Source organism: Nestor notabilis, unplaced genomic scaffold (genome assembly GCF_000696875.1).
Source record: "Nestor notabilis isolate BGI_N333 unplaced genomic scaffold, ASM69687v1 scaffold10966, whole genome shotgun sequence".
NCBI lineage: Eukaryota > Metazoa > Chordata > Aves > Psittaciformes > Psittacidae > Nestor > Nestor notabilis.
The window spans coordinates 7,968-32,780 of record NW_009932386.1 but is presented as its reverse complement, the minus strand read 5'-3'; the positions used below and the strand labels follow the sequence as shown (position 1 = coordinate 32,780).

General features: G+C 43.5%; 1 protein-coding gene across 1 annotated transcript in view; it reads left to right on the top strand.

The window, feature by feature from the left end:
* EPHA5 (EPH receptor A5) overlaps positions 1-24,441 on the top strand; it is a gene marked incomplete at its 5' end in the record, with an annotated part of 81,372 nt that extends 56,931 nt beyond the window's left edge. The window contains 6 exons of the mRNA XM_010016364.1: positions 3,323-3,384; positions 4,205-4,414; positions 6,251-6,400; positions 11,111-11,304; positions 15,028-15,183; positions 23,393-24,441. Of these exons, the coding sequence (XP_010014666.1) occupies positions 3,323-3,384; positions 4,205-4,414; positions 6,251-6,400; positions 11,111-11,304; positions 15,028-15,183; positions 23,393-23,498 (878 nt within the window). The remainder of the gene's footprint in view (positions 1-3,322; positions 3,385-4,204; positions 4,415-6,250; positions 6,401-11,110; positions 11,305-15,027; positions 15,184-23,392) is intronic.
* Between the last annotated feature and the right edge of the window lie 372 nt (positions 24,442-24,813).

Sequence of the window (24,813 nt, the reverse complement as noted above, 5' to 3'; positions counted from 1 at the left end):
CAAGAAGCGATCTCCCTGGCAGGGAAATGGGGAGGGAAAACTCACCAACTCCTGATGGTTTCCAGCCATCATATTTTGAGAAACTACTGAAGCAAAGCCCACAGGAGGGTAGTGCTGAGCCTTGTGATCACTCACAGGGCATGTGAGCAAGGACAGAAGTTAGCTGAAGTTTTCCTTTCCAGAAGCAGGGAAGAACAACAGCAATGTAGCTGAAGACAACAGGACTGTGTAAAACCACAATTAAGCCAAGCTCCTTCTGGGATCTGCTGGTGATGCCTGTAGTTACAGTTGCTGCTGGTGCTGGCATATAGATTATGGGAGGGGTTGAAGGCTTGGGGAAACTGAAATGGCTGGCAAGCATGAGAGTTACCCAGGTCTGACTGCTCAGTTAGCAAAATAATCTTCTATAGCTTTTGCAGCCCAGTTCTTCTCAAAATTACTATATTCATTAAAGATAAGGCCAGAGGAAGGGATGGCATATCCAGATGTGCCCATCCCAAGCCTCTCTGGCTGTTGGTGCTGTGCTGAGGCTGTGGGAAGGGTGCAGAGGGATTAGGGGATGGGTGAGAATCCTATTTTTAGAAAGGATGTGCCTCCCTAGTGAGGTTTCCTTTATATAATGTGGCTGTCTGCTCCAAGGGGCATGGAAGTGCTGGGAGCTTTGCTTCTAAACTGTAGTTTGGGTGCAAGGACACGTGTTCACCATGAGCTCCTCATTAGCTGAATAAATGATTGTTTACTGCACTCAAAATTTTTCCATCAGGCATCTGGAACATCTTCCCAGCTCTTTTATTTTCTTTTAAGTGGACCAAAAGAGCTTTTATGAATCCCAAACTATGCTGCTATCTCCAAGTATTGTTTAACTTCCTTTTCCCTTCAGTATTTTAGTCATCGGGCTATCGTAGATTCAGATCTTTAGGGTAAAAGTTCTTTGCTGCATCATGATTTACTTTGGAAGCAGATTAAGTTAAACCAAATTAGGCCATTTTTAATTCTGAATGAGAATATCCACAAAGGGGCTTAATACCATTTTAACTAATCTAGTTCAAATGCACACCTTAGTTAATTTGGACTAATCATCTTCATTGTCCCTGTGCAGACAAGCCCTTATCTATTTCTGCCTCACAAAGGTAACAACAGTCCTGTTTTCATTTGCATCCGGTTTGGTTGCGCTGAAGGTGTGTGCACTGCATTAGTGCGCTGATATGAATGACATCTACACACATTTTATGGCCGTGTAATGCCAGGACGAAGCCCTACTGTTACTGAGAATTTTGTTTTCTCTGATGGCAACCAAAGGCAGGAGTCTGAAGGAGGTCCCCCAGAATTGTCATGTAACAACACTCTGTATCACTGCAATGCTGCCTTGCAGTGTCAGAGATAAGGGACCCCATACTACAGTTGAGGGTTTGTCATGGTTTAAGCCTAGCCAGTAACTCAGAACCATGCAGTTAACTCACTCCTTCCCCTCCTTCTTCCTCCCGCCGCTACCAGAGGGATGGGGAGGAGAATCAGGAGAATGTAACTCCCACGGGTTGAGATAAGAGCAGTCCAGTAACTAGGGTACAATACAATACTACTACTGCTACCACTAACAATAATAATAATGATAAGGGAAATAACAAGGGGAGAGGATACAATTGCTCACCACCCACTGACCGATACCCAGCCCAACCCAAGCAGCGATCTGGGCCTTCCGGGTAACTCCCCCCAGTTTCTATACTGGGCATGACGTGCTGTGGTATGGAATACCCCTTTGGCCAGTTTGGGTCAGGTGTCCTGTCTCTGCTTCCTCCTGGCTTCCCCTCCTCCCTGGCAGAGCATGAGACTGAGAAAGTCCTTGGTCAGAGTAAACATCACTGAGCAACAACTAAAACCATCGGTGTTATCAGCATTGTTCCCAGGCTGAAAGTCAAAAACACAGCACTGCACCAGCTACTAAGAAGGAGAAAAATGACTGCTGTAGCTGAACCCAGGACAGGGTTTAATGTTTTTAAAAAAAGAAAAAAAAAAATAATTGAGGTATACCTGGGATTTTCCTTCCCTTTGTAGCCACTGATGTGTTTGCCAACCTATGGCAACATTACATGAGATCTCTCCTTCCTCTTGCATGCAGCCCATGTGTGTAGACAGACGCTGTCATCCTTGAAGATGGGGCCTGTTATTTCGTTTGAGACTTTAGGATATTTTTCATGTCCCCAAGGTGCATTTCTCATATCAAAAGTAATACTTCAGCAAGCTTAGAAGCTCAGGCAAAAACAGTGCTATTAACTTAAAAGAACTGAAGCAGCTCAGGTCCCTCATGCTGCAAAAGTAATATCTGTGCAATGGGTGTTTTGATTGACAAGTTTACAATTACCTTTATTATGTGGATAATTAAGCAATAAATTAGGCAAATAGTTAAGATAACAGGAAAGTGGGAAGATTAAGATCAATCTAAATGGTAGAACATGCACCAATTTTTAGGAGCATTTACCTTCATGTGCATGTTATGACACACAGCAGCTCTTGTTGATCATTTCTATGAAAAACATTTATAATGCACTTCACAAATAATTGACAGTTCCTCTTTTGTCTGTGCTTCATGCTAGCTAATGGAAATTGATTTAAATAAAAAATAATTTGCGTGTTCTTATAAGATTTTATTGAATTTACAAGGGCTGGAGCACACCACATTAATTATTGCTATGTCATTGTGGCAAGCTAGCGAGAAATTAGATATAAAATCTGAGCAAAAACTATATAAAATTACCATTAAAATGACTCAGGGATGAAAATTAATCAAATGGACTTGGAAAAACATTATTATTCCTGTCAACAATAGACCAGGTCTTTTGTTAAGAACTTTTATTTTGATTTCCACTCAACTCATTCCATACTTAACTTTCTTTTGTTCTGCAGCATAAATATTCCTATTCTTACTTCCAGATGTGTTTACAAGGATAGTCACATGGGATTACTTGAGTTACAAGGGGGGTGTAATACCATTCTGTCCTGGTCTTGGTTTTGGTGGTTACCAAGCTCACACAAATACTTCAGATAATCCTTGCAACCTCTTTCTCAAACATTATTTATACACTTTAGGGCTTGGTACCCCGTCTATAATACAGGATTACTTTTTCATCCCCTACTCCTCGATTCCCCTATGTCTGCATTTATTATGGCAAAACCTATTTTTATCCTGCTGGGACAGCAGTGTCTCGGTGTAGATTTACTGTTGCGTGGCTGTATATTCACATTCAGATGCATTATGAAAAGACTTTATTATTGTTCATATTATTTTAAATAAATTGCTGACAAACTTACGCACTTTTTTTTCCAGGCAAACCAGTAATGATAGTAACTGAATATATGGAGAATGGTTCTCTCGATACATTTTTAAAGGTAATTCTTAGATCCTTTTTCTAGGGGGCCCTTGGTTACAGTTTGGGTTCTTTTCAGATGGTTAGTATCAATGAAAATGTTTGCTGGATGGTGGTCCAGCTGTTGATGCTGTCTGGAGGCAGGAGTAGCTCGATTGTCTGTTTGATCTACATTTATACAGCATCATGAAGGACCTCGTGCGTGCATTGATACAAACTGATAAGAATAAATTGGAGGATATGATTTTTATTTTAGAAGGCAGTCTACTGCATGGAAATTGTTAACTTATCCTGCAAAATTTGATGTATTTCAAGAGCACATTCACACTACATCATGGCAAACCCAAGACTTGTCAGAGTTTTTCCATGGAACATAAGAGCTAGCAAAGGGAGAATAGGGGAAGTGGTTAGAAATGTGGTGTGGCAACATGGGGAAGAGCTCTTAACATGAAATATTCACAGATGGATCTCTTCAGGTAGGATTTCTATGCAACTTGATGCCATTCAGTTGGCTGGCTTGGAGACAGCCCACCTCACTGGCTTTATACTCATAACTACATGCGTTCACTCCCAGTCACAGTCTCTTTATCAGTCACCAGTAGAAATAGCTCACTCCTTGATCTCCAGTTAAAAGGACTACATTTCCTTAGCTTTTTCTCTAGAGATCCTAATCCAAACAGTGAAACTTTGAAAAGCTTCGTGGTCAGACCATGAGAGTAATGAATTATTAATTTCCCTGGTTTTCTTCCCTGGAGACTCACCTTCACATTTTTATTCATGCACACACAATGCTGAGGGTGCAGAGACTCTCAACTGATCAAATGTCTCCTTCCTTTTTGCAGAAGAATGATGGGCAGTTCACGGTCATTCAGCTGGTCGGGATGCTGCGAGGCATTGCATCAGGAATGAAGTACCTGTCTGACATGGGTTACGTACACAGAGATCTGGCTGCCAGGAATATCCTAATCAACAGCAACTTAGTCTGCAAGGTGTCAGACTTCGGCCTCTCCAGAGTCCTAGAAGATGATCCCGAAGCAGCGTACACAACCAGGGTGAGTTATGAGCTCAAGAAAATGATTGAGCACAAGTAAAATGTATTGCCTGCCACATTTTGGTGTTCAGGCTCTCTAGCAAAGAGGTTTCTACAAATCCAGAGCCCTTAAACTGCACACAAGGGTTTTGCCAGGTATTGACAGTTAGTCATTGTCAGATTAAGTTTGCAAATGCCTGTAACTTTGTAGTGGAGGTGGCCAAATAAGGCAGAACTTAACTAATAACTTTATGTTAACTAAGTTCATGTTGGACACCTGAGTTGAACAGCAAACTTTGCAAAGGTGCCAGGCTTCATTCTGTCCTCTTTAGTGAATACCAAAGGCAGTAAAGAACAAGAGTTAAATGCTTTGCTTGGGTACCCATGCAGGGATGTAAGCCACGGTCTTCTGGACAATTTGACCCTTTTAAAACTTTGGTAAGCATGTAATATCGTTGCAAATGACGCACATTGTCTTTAACATTACTCTGTTGAAGGTAATTTCCCCCAACCTGAGAAAAAGCTGCTTCAGCCTCAGCGCTCTGCCCCTTTCCATCCTTGATTCATCCTTTCATGGCATCAGCCCACCTACCCCAGTGCAAGGCCACATGGCCCTAACACCATGGAGAAGGGGTGGACGGGATCCATCCTCAGCAGCACAGGCTTGGAGAGAGCCTCCAGTGTTCATGGCAGCGATTAGCACACCCGGACATGTCCTGTTAGCTTGTTTTTCCAAGGGTAATATTTAACAGGTAGTGGGAGTTCTGGGTCACATTCCCAGTTCCTGTGGAGATCTGAGAAAGGTCTTTCAGCTTTTGGCAGTCACAGCCCCACAATGGAACTCAGTGCATGACTGGATTGGAGTTTCCCTGCAGGCTGGAGAGCTCTTGGCCAGCTGTGCTGTGATTCCAATGTGCTGCCATGTGCTAATTGGCACTGCTGAGAATCTGGCCCATCACTTAAGGCATGTGCTGATAGACCTGTGAATAAATAATTATTGGAAAAAGGGACTTTTTAAAATTTACTTTGAAAATGTCTTCCAAATTCTGCCTTTTTTCAATAACAAACACTGTTGGGGGGCATTCAGGGAGACCTTCTAATACTTAGCTCAACACTGAAAGGGTTTTACTTCACAGTAAAATATATTTTTATATAAATCAAGGGAGACAACTCTTTAAACCCAGTGAGAAAAGTATTCCTTAATTCAAACTCTGCTCTTCCTCCTCTTTTCCTTCTCAGAGCTGGTCTGAAGTTTGATTTCTAAAATGGTAGAACGGGAAAAAGGAAACAGCAAAGCACATTTGACAGCTGTGGCATGATTTTCAGTCCCACAGCAGAGGCCAAACCGGCTGGTCTTTGCACACACAGGTTTCTGTGCCAGCTATATAGCTTTCTCTGCAGGATCCGGACTGCATTAAAAACAGAAAAGGCATTATTTCTGCAGCAATTTGCATGAATCCCTCATTAGATCAAAGTCTTCCTCAGCTTCAGAGCTGTCTGTTCCTCCCCGGCTCACTCTCAGAAATAGAGGAACTGTATTCCCCTACCAACCTGCGCAACATAATTGAGATGTTGATCCTATACATGTCCTAGCATTCAAACAGCATTCAAACAACAAACCTTCAGGACAGCCAATTAGTAGGCAGCCTACAAATGCTTATGGGCTGAGATAATGTGGCAAAGGGCCCCATGCTGTCAAACAGATTTACTTTAAAATTCGATGTCTCTTTCCAGAGAGAAAGTAACATCCCTTGGTGCTCTAGGAAGTGCTGTTTCGTCCTTCTTTGCATGTTCTCTGCCCTCCTCTGCAATCTGGTTTTGTTTGGTTTGGGTTTTTTTCCTTTTCTTTTGCTTCTAGGGAGGGAAGATCCCCATCCGATGGACAGCACCCGAAGCAATTGCCTTCCGCAAATTCACATCGGCCAGTGACGTCTGGAGCTACGGCATCGTGATGTGGGAGGTGATGTCCTACGGCGAGAGGCCTTACTGGGAAATGACAAACCAAGATGTAAGCATGTGCGAGAGCTGCTGTGTGCTGGGACTTTCAGGGCTTGGTGTTCATTCTGCAATCAGAGAGGCAGGATGGGGACAAGAGGAGGAGAGCTGCTGTAAAAATGGCTTTGCTCCCCTATGCCAGACAGAAATGTTTGTCCCATTTGGTGCTCTTTTTTGCACCGGCAGCAGCACAGAACTGACTGTGTGCAGAGGGAAATGTGTCTGCACAGAGGCAAGCCTGCTTCCCCCAGCAGACTGCTGGAGCTTCACTAATGCTGTTAGAGCTGGAGCCTGTCCCTCTTCTGCTTAATGACAGAAATTGCCAGGGGATAGATACTGATAAACTGGCAGCATTTCAATTGTGTGTTCAAACCCCTGCTGCCACGTAAAGGAGAAACTCAGGGGACTCATGGTAAGGGCTTTGTTTCGCTGCAGAAAAGCTGGGTGATTTGATCTAGTGACAGCAGTCCAGAGAGCTGCCTTGGTTACCCTTACATTGCTGATCTCGAGAGGATAGTTTTGCTCCTGTTGTGAACATCTTGTAAGTCTATGCTAATGCAAGCTCTTAATGCTTTGTTTGTACAGCACCCTCAGGTTCCCTTGCTCCTGCACCCCTGCCTCCTTGAGCCTCTGACCTCAAGGCCACCCTCTGAAGCATTCTCCAGACAGGGAGATGCCTGGGGACACTGTCTTCATCCTGACTGCAGCTCTGAACCCAGCTCCCAGCCTGCGTATGGATCTCTAGATCCTCCTGCAGGGCTAAATCCTACCCTGAGCTCCCCATAAACATCTGTCCTTGTCTAAGGCTAAAAAATGTAAGCCTGGGGTTGCCAGATTTTCTATGCCCCGCCTTCCTCTTCACATCTCTGAGAACCATGACATGTGGAGGTCTCTGAGAATGCCAGCTAGTGCATGAGGTAGGGGTCATCATGAAGCAAGTGGGGCCCCCCAAAGCAGCTCTCTGATCCGGGGGGACAATGCAACCCCTGTGTGTGGAAAATAGAGTCGTTCCTCATCCCTCCCATGTCATCAGTGCATCCCTGCCGCCTGCAGAGGTGCTGCTGCCAGCTAGGCAAAGCAAGCAGGTCCTTGTTCCACCATGGTTTCCTCTGGTCACACCACCTGATATTTCATCCTTGTTTGAGCAGCATCTCTGTATGTTTCTGCCATTTCACTGGCAGCGAAGGCACTGGCTGAGCATTCTGTTTCTCCTGCGTTTTCTCTGCGGGCCTTTGCTATCAGTGGATGTTACTGCTGTTACTACCTGTCACACCAAGCTGGCGTCTCATCTTGCTTCGAGTCCAGGCATGGAAATGAGTGGTACCTTTGAGACGGTCACGCCATGCTTTTTGCCAGGGAGACAAGCGCATTGTTTGGCATGAATGCCCCACCACTTGTGCATTGCTGAGGCTGTCACATTTGCAGGGAGTTTGATAAAGCAGCATGTATTTACGTAGGGATTTATCTCAGTCAAATACAGAGACTTTCTTCCGTAGCCTGTGCAGAGAATGCAGCAATTGAGAGCCAAGCTTTTTTGGTCACACTGAGCACTGTAACTATCTTTAATGCTGATGCCCTAGCATAGCACAGATGCTGTTCAGTAAATGCCAGGCTAAGATTCAGGCTGGTGCCAGTGAAATAAGGCTCTGTGGCCAAGGAAGTCCCATGTCTGGATCATACTGCTATGAATATCGAACACTTTGCAGAACTGTTCAGAAAAGCCCAAATGCCTCCATGCACTGTGGGGCATGATGAATTTCATGCTTGCTTGAAGGGAAGTGGATGGGGGATTGGTTTCCTTAGCAGCAGAAAGCAGAAGATTGGTGAAATGTTTATGAGCATCAGTTCTGCTCAGGTTTTGCTTGGGTTACCTCTCTGCCTCTGAAGGTGGCAAGTACCTGGATGCTGGTGCCCTGTGAAACTTAATTCAGTGCTGTGGCATGTTTCTCATGTGATTTATGCCTTCCTCCTCCATCTTCTGAAGACTGCCTCTTCTTCTTTCCTCCCCTGCATGTCTCGTCAGAAGAATCAGTGGTGTTAGATACAGCATTAACTTTCATGCAGAGGACCGGGGGTCTCTACTCACATGAATTTCGGACTCAATTGCAAAAGAGTTTCTTGTTGCATGGACTGTGATTAAAGCCCATTGTTTGCAAGCACAGTCAGTAATGAGCAAAATTATTCTCACCATGTTACAGCTGGATTACTTTAAAGGAGATGCAGTGCTGTAGGGCAGGCAGCACTGTAACTGCAAAGGCTACAAAGCATGTTTTAATGTCATGCTGCTTTCTGAGTGCCCTTCTAAAGATATGCTTTGACTTGACCACGAGATAAGGCTTTGATGCAGGAATCATTGAGAGGAATTTTGTGGCCTGTGTTACACAGGTTGCTAAGCTAAATGATCACAGTGGCTGCTTTTTAGTATTCACACTGCTAGTTTTATGAAAACAGAGCTAGAAGTGTTGCTTTGATTAACTGGAATAGACTATCCCAAGTCATCCTCTCCCAAATACTTGGTTGAGTGACCCCAGTCCATAAGTGAGTAGTGTTTGTCCAGAAGAGGAAAGGGACAAAAATGTCTCAGAAAAATGCCACTGAAAATTAGGTGTGAATTTTAGCTCTTCAAGTCTTACACATCGGTGCACACTGATGAATGGAACAGTGAATGTGCCATTTTCTTATTTTCTAACTCTCGTGGTGGCTACGAGTGACTTGGTCTCTGTAGCTTCACTCTTTTGGTCCTCTTATTGCCAGACCTCCAAGACACCTTCAGATGCAAGAGTCTATTTCAGCATCCTAGCTCCTCACAGTATTTTGATGCCATTTACATTGTATCACTAGAACGAATGACATCCTGTAAATCAAGTTAAAGACGTTGATTGTGGTGTTACTTACTGCCAGGAATATCAAACATGCATAACCCTACTGCAGATGTAGTTCAGATATTCTGAGCTGGTGCCAGGTGGTCTGCTCTCTGTGTTGCTACTGTTTTCTTTCTGCTACACCTGGAAGATGAGCCATTATTGCTATAAATACAGATTTGAACACAGCAAATAAAGTTCTCGTGGCTGTGTCACAATGAGGCTTTTTTTAATAGGGCAGCTGCAAATTTGGTATCAGGGACTAGCTGAAAAGAATGATGTGAAAACAGACAGTGCTGATAACAGTGTGGTGGGGCTGGTTTTTGACGTTGCAAGCAAAAGCCAGGTCGTCAAAGAGATTGCTTTGCAAGCACAGGTTGGGTAGAGAGTGGAGCAACTGCTGTACTGACAGATGAAATCTTAAATGGGCACAAAAGCACTGCAGGTCTTGTGGGCCAGATCTTCAGATGTGCTCACTGCATTTGGAGAAGATTACAAAGCCTCGTGCTAACTTCTCTACTACATACATCCTTAGGGAGTTTGAGGTTCCTGCTGCTGCTGCTCAGCCAGCCCAGCTCATTCCTGAGCCTCTTCCACTTGGCAAAAAGCCCTGTGGTGGAGGATTATTTGAAAGCGATACATGTGGTCCTGAATTTCAGAACCTTCTGAAATGCAGTGCCAGCTTTACACAGCTCTTCCTGTACTGCACATATAGGGACTAAAGATCAAGAAAACAACTTCCATGCTAACCACAGCACCTTCTTTTTGAACACAGGATGTTTTCAGATCATGAGATGGTGCCTAGAATGAATAGCATGTGATGCAGTCCTTGGAGTCCAACAGTCAAGCGCTGTGGTTTTCCACACTGTGAATAGCTGCTTCCAGCTCCTTTTGGACAAGGAGTCTTGGGAGTAGAGGGTGTGAAGATGGGCCTAACCGAGACTCTCTTGGCATGATCACAGACCCCTGTGGCTTGAAGCACAAGCTGTGTTCTCCTGAAAATCGTAATGGTTCTAAATGAGAACTGTTGGGCTTGAAGCCCTACTGTAAATCTGCCCCAAACTGGGGAAAACAAGTTGCTTTCTTCAATTCTGCCATCATTCATCCATTTCTGCCTTTTAAGAGGGCTGGCAGCACATGTGCATACCACTTGTTTAATATATAGAACCAGAGATGGTTTGTATTTGAAATCAGTGCAACAACCCTCCCTTGGTTTTAATTTACATACTCTTGGGCTGACATTTTAAATTCCTGGCAGAAATGTGGCCACACTAAGAAACAACCGGACCCAGACAGTATTGAATGATATATGAGATGGTTATTCTGCCTCTGCCTTGAATCCATCCATCAATTAGCATTCAAAGTCTCTTTTGAAATACAGTCAGACTTTTATTACTGTAATACAAATTTGTGGTCTAGCACATGCTTTTTCATTTAGAAAGAAGCCACCATCTGAATAAACAAAATCACTGTACTTCAAGAAGATGCCAGAAAGCCCCGTAGGCTGCTTTTCATGGACTTAGGATAGGGTCTGGGAGTTTCCTGGTATATAACCTACAGACCTCGGCTGAGCTTTGAACAAGTGCGACATGACAATCTGGCCCCCTGGTTGCAGCAGTGCCGTGGCTTTCTAGATGCATTTTGCAGTGACCAAAAACTAAATTATTCAACCCATCCCATAGAAAGCAGGAAAGATAGTGAAGTTTTCTGGGTTTGCCTCTTGTGTGCAGATCTGGGGAGTTGTGGGATTTTACTTGAGCATATTGCTGGTCCCAGAGTTCTCCGTTTAAGTCAGTTTGAATTTGGGAAAAAGACGAGAGGAAGAAAATCAACCCATCAGCCTTGTGTTTTGTCTCCCGTAGGTGATTAAAGCCGTGGAGGAGGGCTATCGCCTGCCAAGTCCCATGGACTGCCCTGCTGCTCTCTACCAGCTAATGCTCGACTGCTGGCAGAAAGACCGCAACAGCAGGCCCAAGTTTGACGAAATTGTCAGCATGTTGGACAAGCTCATCCGTAACCCAAGCAGCTTGAAGACATTGGTTAATGCATCGAGCAGGTACAAATTCGGGCCAAAGCCATTTCTCAGAGTGAGATTCTTGTCTGAATACCTGCCCCTGCAGTTGAGTTACCACTTATTATTTAGCTTACGTGTGTCTGCAGGTAGATGTTCCTTCAGTTTAATTATGTCTATGGGATTTTTCCCAAATATACTTCTTCTGTTGAAATTGGCAGGCAGGTGAGGAATTCAGTTACTGTATAAATGCAGTGCTGCTGCCACAGAGAAAATTACTGTGACCTGTCTTTCAGAACCATGAGTTTCAGTGGTATTTATAGTTCTATGATAAAGCTGCCTGTGCTCTATCACAAGATTAGAGAGGGCAATACTTGAATGCAGGAAGTAGGTGGTAAATACTGCTCAACTTATCTGCCTGTTGACTTCATCTTGGTGATACAAATGAAGAGCATCTCTTGGGGAAAGTCTTAGGATATGCAGAGCTCACAGACATTGATGATACCAAGCTGTGTGGTACAGTCCACACGCTGGAGAGAAGGGATGCCATCCAGAGGGACCTTCAGAGGTGGAGCCGTGCAAACCTCATGAAGTTCAACAAGGCCAAGTGCAAGGTCCTGCACCTGGATCAGAGCAATTCCAAGCACAAATACAGGCTGGGCAGAGAATGAGTTGAGAGCAGCCCTGAGGAGAAGGACTTTGGGGGTTTGGTTGACAAGAAGCTCTACATGACCTGTGTGTTCTCAGCCCAGAAACCTGAATATATCCTGGGCTGCACCAAAACAGTCGTGACCAGCAGATCGAGGGTGGTGATCCTGCCCCTCTCTCTGCTCTCCTGAAACCCCACCTGCAGTACTGCATCCAGCTCTGGGGCCCCTAATACAGGGAGGATGTGGACCTGCTTGTGCGAGTCCAGAGAAGGGCCACAAAGATGATCAGAGAGCTGGAGCACCTCCTTTTGAAGACAGGCTGATAGAGTTGGGTAGCAGCCTTCTGGTACTTAAAGGGAGCCTACAGGAAAGCTGGAACGCTGCCCTTTTTACAAGGGCATGCAGTGACAAACAGGGGATAATGGCTTTAAAATGAAAGATTTAGATCAGACATTAGGAAGAAATTCTTCACTGTGAGGGTGGTGAGACACTGGCACAGGTTGCCCAGAGAATTGTGGATGCCCCATCCCTGGAAGTGTTCAAAGCCAGGCTGGATACCCTGGTGTAGTGGAAGGTGTCTCTTCCTGTGGCAGGCAGGTTGGAACTAGATGATCTTTAAAATCCCTTCCAACTCAGACCATTCTATTCTATGATTCTATGTTCAAGTACATTCTCCCACAGCCGTTCCTAGGCATTCTAGCCATGACTGCCAGTTGTGACAGTCTTGGTAATCACAAGAGGATCTCTGTGGTTCCCAAAGTTCTACACAAACTATTTACTAAAGCCACATTAAGTTAATAGAACAGCAGGTGCACAATTAAACATGAATGTGAATAGCTACATGGCTACAATAAGTTAAACATGGTCATGAAATAAAGCTGCACTTTAATCAAGAGAGATTAATATTTTTTAATGAGTTTTAGTAACAGTGTCTCCAACATACTGGAGTCTTCGAGAGGTTTTTTCTATTTCCACGGTAGGGACACAAGTATTACTTCTGAGCCATCTGTGTTGCTAATCACTCAGTCCCTTGCAAGGTCATGAAGGAGTGATGAATATAAATCATTGCTGCTTCACTGATGGCAGTGGAATTCCCCTGATTTACACTGGAAGAGGCCCTTCAGAAAAGCTTATTCTCTGAGGAGGAAAAAAAAGACACATCATTTTCCTTGGACAGGAATGAAAGGGATCTGAGATGAGGTTGGACTGGTAGTGTGGACCCAGGCAGATGTACTGTTGTGAGCACCATCTGAGTGAGTCTTGCACAGCTGCATGTGGCTCATCTCACCTGCTGTTGCTCGACTTCACATCCCTGTGCTGGCATGTCTCTGTGCATGGCATCTCATGCACTGGAAGAAAAGAAACATGAAATCTATGTTAATATTTAAATAAAAGGTAGATCTGATTCACCAAGCTATTTTACATGCATTATTTACCATCTGAAGAAGAAATTACTCTTATTAGCAATTAGATGTAGTGTCGGTCCCAGCAAACCTGCAGGAAAAGCTGTATGAGAGCATAAAATATGTGATGTTCCTCTTTTATTTTCAGTTTAGAACAAGTAATATTCCAGGCCTGTTACACAGTGTTTCATGCACTCTTTTATACCAAACTGTTATGCCAGAAAAGAGGAAAATAGGCAGTAAGCCATTTCTTTGAGCTGCTAAGTACCTTCCTCATGTTTTATTCCATGAACAGGTCCATGCAATTCCAAACCTTTCCTTTTCAGAGCTTCTGTGGGGTTTTTCGATGTGGATGGAGCACCTGAACAGCAAGGCTTTGGGAATGTGTTTCTGTAGTCACAGATTGCCATGCTCAGACCATAGTAATTCCAAATGAATCATAGTTTCAACATACAGCAGCCGTAAAGGACTTTTTTATATATGTAATGTATTTTTTATGGAAATTCTCATTAATGCAAATAAGGGAGGAAGTCACTCTCTACATTATAGCATGTGCATATCAGTAGGTACCTCCTGACATTAGTGATGAAAATCCACTCCTCATTATGATTACTTAGGAGTTTTGAATTTCTTATGTGTATAAAATGTTATGGGAAGCCATTATGTTCTTGGTACTGCAAGTATTCACATTTTATTGGATCCTTCAGCATTGCTATTAAATAAACAAGTAATACTAACATGCTTGTAAAATATATGAAGGTTCCCGAAGTGCTATAATAATATAATATCCCAGCTCTCCTTCCAGTTGAAAGTCTTTTAAGTATAATTCTCACCATTAGAGGCTGACCCAGAAAACATGGTGGTTTTATACCTGTGGGTAGTAATCTTTATGCAAGGCTTACGTTAGCTGTATGTCCTGGTTTATAAAGCAAGGGACAGATCTAGTTTCTTTCCTGGCTGATCTTGCATAAGCCCTCTTTGCTCTCTGCACATCATTAGCAGGGTGGTGGGCCTGTATGCGTCATGGGTTGCTTGTGCCAGCTACGGTATCTGTATTTCTGCTGCGGTGAAGGGTTATTTGCCTGAATTGTTTCTTCCGTGCATGGCATCACTGAGCAGGTTGCAATTGCAGCAGCGAGGCCTTGAGCAAGGGTACAGGAGCAGTCGTCTACCTCTGGATTCATGGTTGGAGCATTGCTGCTCTCTGCAGGGCTCGTCGGATGCTGTCTGTGTCCAACATCCCCACCCAACTCTGCTGAGGCAGCCCCTGAAGTGTTAACAGCAGCCTGCCATTGATGGCCACTGCTGGGAAATGTAATTTGGCTTTCAGCTTCTAGGCTCTGGGCTGTCTTAAGTTAATTATGAGCTTTAAAGGAGAAGGATGAGGAAAACAGAGAGGGAAGAGTGAAACGGAAGACTTTGAAGTAAGAGTGAGCCTGCTTGTTGGCAAGAGGTATCGGGGATAGATGTTAGTCCTCTCCTCTTTCTGCTTGCCGTGAGGACCAGAAATGGCAGGAACAGACTCTAAAGTGGGTGAAGTTACACGATGTTTGAAACCCAGTGAATCAAGCCTGCTGGTAGGATTTAGGCTGCAGCAATCACTGAAAACACAACGGAAGAGTCACCTTTACCATATAAAAATGTGAGCAACTGAGTCACATTGGGTACATCTCAATACTGATTCTGTTTGCTTTTATGTTTTCATTTGTCTTTAGAGTATCAAATCTGTTGGTAGAACACAGTCCAGTCGGGAGCGGTGCCTACAGGTCAGTGGGTGAGTGGCTGGAAGCCATCAAAATGGGCCGATACACGGAGATCTTCATGGAGAATGGATACAGTTCGATGGATGCTGTGGCTCAGGTGACCCTAGAGTGAGTAGTGCCCACACCATTCTCACCTCATTTTCTGGAATTTTAGAGGGTGGGAAGACAAACCATTCAAAAGCATGAAGGGATAATGCTGCAGAAAGGAAACCGTTACCCTTTGCAGTCAGCAGTTTTTCTTTTAGCATCTGTATTGATGATAACAAGTACAGGCAAGACTAAAACTTAACAGTCACTACATTGGCAGTCACTAACTTAACAGTCACTTCTTTGGCTCCTTTACTCACAGAAATTAATGCTTCAGTTTGAATAAGTGCCTCTCAACATAATAGCAGTTGATCATTTGGGGTTATTGACAAATAAAAATCCCACCCTACTAGTAAATGGATAGGAGCTGGAGTCCCTGCTGAGTTATACTGGCTTTACACCAGACTAGCGGATTTCGCAGTCAATCTGAACAGTCAAGTCCAGTAAGGCAAGAAACAGTATTCAGCATTAACAGAAGTAAGCACAGATACAGCCGATGCCAACAGAAGAGTGTCAGCAAACCCACAGCTCTAGGGGACAGGCTCCCTGGCCATGACTCTTCCATCTGAATGTGCCTTTAATTTTTGCACATGGGTATGACTACCAGTGGCGTGACAGCATTCAAATGACTTGGTAAACACCTTAAGGCTGCTAATTTGGTATGTTCCACTTTGAATTGCTTGCCTTGCTTGTGTAATTGTGTCTGTACTTTCCTCCTGACACGTACTCAAACTCAAGCCAAAGCCTACCTTTCTAGCTGGATTAATTTGAGGTTGGTTTAGTGCAGGCACTAAGGCAGAATGGGAAGGATTATGCTCTGTGCTGCTCTGGAAGAGGTTGTGGCTCCTCTGACCACACGCAAATTGCCAGTGCACATACTGAATACATGCTGAGGGTTAGGAATAAAACAAAAATCTCCAAAGAACCACAGCAGTTCTCCTGTCTGCCACAGGGCTTGCTTTGAAGCTCACTATACAGGGTAGGAGGTCCTTTGCACATGATGCAGGTCGGTAGCATCTCCATGGATTTCAGTTTTGCATTACACTGCTGCACTCCCTCCATGTATGTACCTGCCCTCACTCAGATATTTGCTCCATTCATATCACCAATATTTATCCCTTACACCTGGATATGCACCTTAGGGTGCATGGATTTCTACGGAGATCCTTTTCTGTGTGCCTTGAGACCTTTACATGCCATTTCTGAGCCTAATACTGCATTTATATGCCGTCTTACTTTGGCTTTTGAGGACTCCACTATTCCTTACCTACTCATCTGATATGGCAGTGCCCAGAAGCATCCAGGCTTCAGGGCTCCATTTAGACTGGTGATCTACAAACGCTGACCAAGAAAGAGGTCCATCCCCAGGGTGGTCAGAGTCCATGCAGCAGAAAGACCCAGATGGAGGCTGAGTGGGAAGAGGAGGGATAGGACGAGGCAGTAATTTAAAAGAAAAGGAAAATGTTGGAACATTCCCCTCTGCTGTGCCACTTCACACTTCTAACCAGTGCAAGTTCTGGTAGAAAATGAAGATTGTCTAAATTATATCACAGACTTGTTGCCGTTTGGCTGAATTAAAGAAGAAAATTAGGTCTCAATAAAGCTTCCAGTTTGTTCCTCTTTAGAGTTTTATGCAAATTCAGTAGCTCTAAAAGAAATGCTCAGAATTGAAATGTTTTGGTTTGGGTGAGAGAAATGTTGGGTTCGACCCCAAATTAATGGTTGTTTTTGACAGTCAAGTAGAAGTTTACTTACTCATGCAGCTTTAAACAGTCTTAGCATCCCCCTGTGCTGACACAGTCTTAGCATCCTATCCCGCTGACAAAACCCATCATTTTCTTGAGTGCAACATTTTAGATTGTGAAATTATGTCATGAATTTGACTTAAAATTTTAAATATTTCCATACTCTTTAGTATTCCAGAAATTTTAAAAGTATCCCTCAAAATCTTCTCAGGCTACTCAAAAAGTATTTCAAAATATTTTTTCCAGTTGGCAGTGAACCAAGAAATCCGTTATCTGTACAGTTCTAGCCAGAAAGGCAAGTTGGTTTAAAAGTCTTTAAATAAGATTATGGCTGCCAGAGATGCTCTGACCCTCACCAGCTGCAAACTGCCTCTAAGGCACTCTTCACCAGGTCCCAGTATGTTCTGTATAGCACAAGTGTCATCCTGCTCTAGCCTTTACTAGTCCCAGTGGAGACAACACGTCTGAGCTGCTCAGCTTCAGCTTTCTTCAGGGCTTTTACAGCAGCAGAGCAATGCAGTGGAGCTGATGCCTCAGAGCCTGGGGAGCTTCTGAGTTTTGTTTGTGGATTGGTTTTTTTTAAGCTAAAAGGACACATCTCATGAATCCATCTTGAATTTCAGTTGAAAATGAAAATGTTGAAACTAACTCCCAATAGTTAGATACCCGTGCCAGTAGATAAATCCCACCCCTCTCTCCCCACCCCCCGCCACTCAGCTGCCTTGGGCAAAGATGCATGAGTCAGGCTTAGTTCTTGAGCAACTCAGATGACACACCTTTGCATAAAGGCTTGACCCCACTCAGATCGATTTTGGGATAACTGTGGAAGGTTTATTAAAAAGCCAGCCAAGCATCCAAATCAAGACTTCTCTCATCCTTCTCAGATATAGTAAACAAAGACAAAGACTAAGTTTTCATCTATTAAAAAAGGAGAAACCACCATAGCGGCTTAAGAGGAAAAGTGTCCCATGTTGAAAACCTGAACTACATGCTCTGGCTGATGTAAACTGATAGATTGCCCTTAAAGTCAACAAAGGGTGGCTCCTGGGTGGGCTCAGCTGAGACTCATGGGTTCTCCAGAACATAAACACTGCAACAAGCAAAGTTCTTTAAAGGTTAATATATTGGGGGGTTTGGTTTTCTGGAGCTTTTAATTTTTTTCTCCCTGCAAAAGGGAGCAACAAACCATTTTGTACTCTGCAAAGGAGAATTTTGGTTAAATGTTCCTTGTCATTTTTAATAGAGGCAACTGTTCAGTATATTCCAGAGCTGGGACTTGGGGGGATCAGGTGAAAAGATGAACGGAACATCTGAAAGTAGCTTGCTTTCCCCAAATGACATCAGTAAAACATTCTTTACAATTTAAGAGGTTGCCTCCAAATACCATCCAAAATGATCTTTTCCAAACTTAAACTGCATAGGAGACAAATGTGGAAATCAAATGGAGAAAGGAGAAGAGGATAATTGCTGCCAGAAAAGGCAGGGAAAAAAAATGATTAATGTAAAGAATTCCTAAAACCTTCTGAAAAAAATTACTATCACTGTAGGAGGTGTTGGCCATAACGCTGATGGGACTGCTGACTGTGGGCATCCAGCCTGTGGCCTTTTTACAGGACCTGGTTGAAATGGTAGATGTTCAGCACTTCTTTTAAATTCTGCCACCCTTTCTGCCCCCCCTCACATGCAAAGCAGAATCCCACTTACTGCCCTGCTTTTTTCCAAGCTGATGGCTGGATGCATTTATTCCAGAAAAGAGTAGTACTAGTGACAAATTTTCTGAAAGCAAAAGATTAAAAAAGCTAAAACTGGTGAAAATATCGCCCCAAGTCCTGAGCTCTGCCTGCTTAAGCAAAGTCCTGAAAATGTATGTGTTCAAACAAAGAGTGATTTCTACATTTAGCTCTAATTCTTGCAAAGGGACGAATCACCTTGTGAAAAGTGGAGCCTCACCCTCCACCCCCTCTTTCCAACTGGATATCAGACTTGAAGGCAACCTTTCCAGTGGATCAGACCTGCTCTTTAAACTTGTGGACCAGCTAGTGACTTTGAGTGTGTCTGGACCTCTTTCAATCCACTGCAAGAATAACTTTACCAGGACAATACTCAAGAATAGATAGATCCATGACATGAGTTTCAGTTTGACCATTGACTGGACCAATTATTAACCATGTGGACTACATACTTCCACCTTTTGAAAGATCTGTACTTACTGAATCTCAGGACACCCTCTTGTTTGTTATTAGATGAAGAACTCTGAATATTTGTAATATGTGCTGTGTTGCTTTGCATTGTATTTTTTTTTTCTTCTAAAATAAAATAAATTATTTATTGAAAGTTATACTGGATGAAGAGTTTAAGAGTTCACCTGCTCTTGATGCTTTTTATTAACCTGAAATCTCAGTCCTGAGATTGTGATACTGCGTCTGCTTCTGAACAAACCAGTCCTCATCTCGTAATCAATTAGGATGGGAATAATGAGTAAGAGCAGATGAACTCTTAAAAAAAGTCCTTATCTCATGCTGAAGTCCCTAGCAAGTGGATTCCTCTCTCTTTAGCATCTCCTGAAGGTCTTTGAGGTGTTTCTTCTTATCGCTTATTCAAACTGACAACTAACTCTGTGAGTAGTCGCAGTCTGATGAGGCAATTGTAGAGTTATACCACCTAAAGAAGGGTGTTGAAATCTGGCCTGGATAGGAGACGAAATACAAAATATCTGTGGTAGGTTGACTAGTGCCAGCCACTGAGATCTTCCAGGAATGTGGCCCTTTTGCTTGCATGACTAACTGGCTGATGAGGAGGGTTGTATTTGATGTGGCATACCGGTCCTAGTCTACACTGTGTTTGACAAACTGGTCCATGGTGTATAAGTAGTTCTGTTTGTAAATAAAATTGTTTAAATATATTTCTTACCACGTGGAGACTGTGAATTCAACCCTTGAAAATGGAGGATACTGCAGGGAAAGGGATACTGTGTTGTCCCTGGCATATCGCAGTTGAGCTGCTGTGCAAGGCGGTGGTAAAAGACGGCATGTGTGCAGCTGTATACAGGCTGGTTTGGATGAGTCGACACCAACTTGCTCTTTTGTTTCCTTGGCTTTTTGGTCAACTTAGGTCAGCTTCTTAGTACTCTGTTGGCAAGTAATTTGGATTCCTGCCTGTTGCCATTTTCAGCCCTATGTAAATGAAAGACAAATGAAAAGGGAAAACTAATCCCTGAAACAAAAATAAAAGCTGTCTGATTGCTTGGTGGGGGGTCAAGTATTTTGAAGCAGGGAGACACCACAGCACACGGGTGCACGTATCTCCATGGCCTCGTGCTGCTGCCACAGCAGCACACACAAAACCCAACACTGGTGATCAGATCACTTGCACAGCAAGGTGCAGCCTGGGTCCTTATCTCGAGTCTTGTTTGTCCACGGGTCTTAGTTGTGCCTTTTCTTAGAGGGAATTGCACATTTCTATTTCAAAGCCCCAGTAGATAGCCACACACATCTCATTGAAATTACCAGTTGGCTGCATTCAGGTGAGCCAGGCAGCTCTACACTGGACCTTGAGAACAGATGTTTTGCAACCCTTAAGCACAGAAGTTGGGGCTTGTTGAGGGGGGAGGTTTGTCCCAAAACCAGCTGGTTTGTGCACCTGATTTTGTTTAAATTGCCTTCTGCCTTGCACTGCTTTAAGTCCTTCAGAACTCTATGGAAGTGTGCATCATGCTGTAAGACATGCTTGAAAAGAAGGAATTAAAGCTCGTGCATTCTCTAGGCAGTGTTTTGTAAGTTTTGTTGCGGGCTTCGCAATGTGTGAGGTGGCTTTTGAATAAAGCTGCTAATTTATTCTAGGTGAGCATCTGGCTCGGGAACTGTTGTCTTCTGGTGCATCTTTTGTGGAGGTGAAAGACCCCACAGTAGCAATTTTTTTTCTTCTCTCTGAGGAGTCTCTGTGCTTTTGACTGGTGGCTCTGCGTTTGAGAGAATTGATACTCAAAAAAGAAAAATTAGACTGGATCCCCTGGTGAGCAGCTAATGGATTGAACCTAGAAAGTCTTTTTAATTCTTTCTCTTTTGTAATCATGAGCCACACCTCAAGGATATTGAGTTAAGGGGATACTGTAAGTGGTGAGGGGAATTCTGTGTAGTTTGGGGTCTTTTGTTAGGCTGATGAAGGTGATGCAAAATGCCAAGATGTACATGCCTTTCTCAAAGTTTCAAGCTATTTTTTTCCTGCATAACGTGCAAGACTGTCAGAAACAATACATCTCTGAAATACATGGTGCTGGATTTTCAAAAGAGTTCAGCTTGAACTTTAGATACCTGAAAGAAAAGAAAGCTGAATTTTCAAAAAGTGCCAACAGAGCAGCACCCAGCAGGGGGAAGATGGATATTGGCTCTTTTAAAATCAGGTCCTATACTGGGTTGGTTTGGGTGGCTTTTTGGTCTTTGGTGTGAACTTCCAACTGTGCTGTGTACATAAAATAAACTGCATGTAACAATAGCATTACTACATTTTCCTTTATTATTAAGATGACTTGCTGAACTAGTTTCACAATTCAGTGGAGGCAGAACTGAAAGCATGTCCCCCTGAGAAGGTAGACACCTTTTGCATGTACTGCTGCCTTTTCTCTGCCAGCTAAGGAACATTGCTAATGTGTCTCATTGACCTCCCTTGCTGCTTATATTGTTATTTCCCCTAGGCATCGTCAAGTTGCATTGCCAAAAAAGAGTATGATAATCAAATGAAGTGTTTAGCCTGAAGCAGAATATCTGGTATTTTCCAAATCAAAAGGCTGGAAGTGTGACAGTCTTTGGAGAACAACAGATCTAGCTTTTGGCTTCAATCACCTTATGTGTTGGTGTATCAGCCTTCACTCAGGATTGCTTTTTATTTGAAGCAATGTACATCTATATAAGTTTTGGACATGAGTGGTTGGTTGTATTCACACAGGACTCTGTCCAGAGTGTGAAGCTGCTGAGAGAGGTGCACCTTCATAGGTAGCTCACACAACATTACATGAAAGTGTTCTGGTGGTAACTGCATGAGTTCGCCTGCACTCCAGCATGCAGCCATGCTGTTAGGTGTAGGCCAGGTTTGCAGTATGTCTCAGGTGGTGGTTGGGCTCCTGAGTGCTGCTGGCTATCTCCGGCCCTTGCACACATCAGCCCGGTCAGTGTGGTTTCCAAAAAGCACCTTTGTGTTTGAGAAGGTCACATCCCACTGGCTTTCAGTGGAGAGCTTTCTCCTCAAAGACTTGTCACAGGGTGTCAGCAGCTCTGGGATTCATGTGCAGTTTACAAAACTGTAAAGCCCTACTTGAAAAACATCCTTTATTCAGTCCATCCTGGAGGTAGAAAGCAAGGGGCTGATATTTCTCTAGTGAAAGTCTTAAGACAAAACACCATGTCTCCTCTAAGACAAACTGCTTCTTTAACAGTCTCTGTGTCTTGTGCTGGAAACACAGATGGACCTCTCTTAATGTTTCTTCTGAGATATTATTGATACAATTTCTTTGTTAACACTTTTCCCTGCAGAAAGGAATCCCTAAAGCTATACTCTGCCATAACCTATGGCCTTGCCTGGCTTTACGTGTGTCACTGACTCTGACCACCCAGTGTCCTGCTAGAGTATCCCCAGGGGACAATTTGTCCCACTTCTGTCTTGGGATGGGATAAATTGTCGCCTGGAGGTGCCTCTTTCGTGCCATCGACATGTGGCTTGGTGATTATCTTCATCTATACACCTAAATTTTAGAGGGCTGAGCTTCTGAGAAAACAAATCTTTCCTCCTAATCCTGCCTTTCACATGAACTGGTTTATATTACAGCTTTTCTGTAATGGCCGCCCAGTAGACAGACTTAACACAAATGCCTTTGGCTTGTAGAATTTACCCCCCCCAAAACCAAACATGGGCTTATGGGAAGATGTGCAAAGGCTCAGAGGGGAGCTGCATTGCCAGTTCATGTTGACTTTAGAGGGTCATTGGGCTGGTGGCTCTTCCAGAGGCTTTTGCCTTTCAGCTCTCTGTAGGCATTAGCTCTAGGATTGTGGTTTGTGAATCTTTGGCTTTGCCTCTTCGGAAGAGGAAGGAAGCATGGATTTACCTCACTTCTCACTGCTTATATCCAAGATGAAATACCAGCCTTTCCAAGAAGAGGAAACTGCAACACAGGCTTTCTTACATAGCTTTTCTCTTGAAAATAGGACTCTTCACACCTAGCAGAGTCCTGGCTAAAAGTGGTGCTGACACTTTGCTGTCCAGCTTTTCTTCTTGGCCAGTGAGGTGATCTCAGTCAAATTCTGTCACCTCTCTGAGATACCATTAAAAATAATAATAATTACAAAAAATAAAATAGTGAAAACTAAACTTGGCTTCGGGAGCTGCCAGTGGTAAGAAGTAGGCGCTGACAGCAGCATCGGCGCATGTGGTGCGTGGTGTGCGTGGCGGCGTGTACCTGAGAGGCCCCTGGAACCAACATCTGCTTTCTCCCACAGGGATTTGAGGCGGCTGGGAGTGACACTTGTTGGTCACCAGAAGAAGATAATGAACAGCCTTCAAGAGATGAAGGTCCAGTTGGTGAATGGAATGGTGCCGTTGTAACTCAGTTTTAAAGTCGCTTCCTCAAGTGGGTCGGTCCTGCACTTTGTACGCTAGCCCTGAGATTTATTTTGACTAAAAAAAAAAAAAAAAATGAAAAGATAAAAAGGGAAATTCAGTGGTTTCTGTAACTGAAGGACATTGGCCTCTGCTGCAGCGCTTCTAAAGCAGTATTTTGACTGAAGTTTTCCTTTTCTTCCTATTTGTGTCCTCATTTTCATGAAGTAAATGTAAGATGCATGGAACATGGAAACGAATTTGCTGTACATGAGGTTAACCCATCTCTTAAGCTCCAGCGATGCCTACAGCAAGCCTTCCCACCACACGTTGTCTGTACATGGGAGATATAGAGATATATATAGCACCTTTATATACTTAATTACAGCAGCACATGGTAATACTACCAAGGACTGACTGGAGCAGAGGAGTTTCATAGCCATTTGTGGGCTCCCAAAAGCTGAGGTTTGCTGAAGTTTAACTTCAAGTCTTACTTGTCTACAGAAGTGTATTGAAGAGCAATATGATTAGATTATTTCTCGATATTTTGTTTTGTAAATTGAAAGAAATGGAAAAAAAAATGCTGTTACACAGCATTAAGTTATAGATACTAGTGTATAAACATGTTGCTTGCTCCATGGTAAATACAATACAGGGTGTATATTTTTTTCCCTCCCTCTGTGTTATCAAGCTCTTTTTGTTTGCTCTTCTGGGAGGATAATACATGATGAAGATGTATATACTGTACAGTTTGCTACGCATCGGGTACAAAATTTGGGCTCTTTCCTTGGTTTGTGCTTTTCTTCCCTCTTTCGCTTTGCTTTAGCTCCCTTTTGTGTTACCACTGTGCTTTGTATTTTTGCTGCTGTTTGGTTTGAGCAACATAGAAAGCCTTCAGGAGTTTTGATTGCGTATATAAGGTAGAAGGAGTCTGCATAAATAAAAGATGTCCTCCCTTCTTTCTTTCCACCATGGACTGGGGACATCCAGAAGAAGAAAAGTAAAACATCTGCTTCTCAGTGGCTTCCAGCAACAACATGGGATTGGTTTTTGTGTGTATGAGTCTTACCCAAAGATGGTGTGGGACTGCCTCCGCACCAGCATTTCAGCCTGGTAGCCATCACCCCGTGCAGCCCTCACACCTGTCCCTGGAGCCCAGGAGAGAAGCCATGAGGTGGTTTTAGCTGTTCCTTTTCTCATTACGGGGATTAAGTCCTGGGGTGCAGTGTGGAGGCGAGACTGTGGTCATCCAGCATGGAGATTTTGAAGTATTTCCCCCGAAGTGGTGGTGGGGTGGTGGTAGTGGGATTATTTTGAGAAC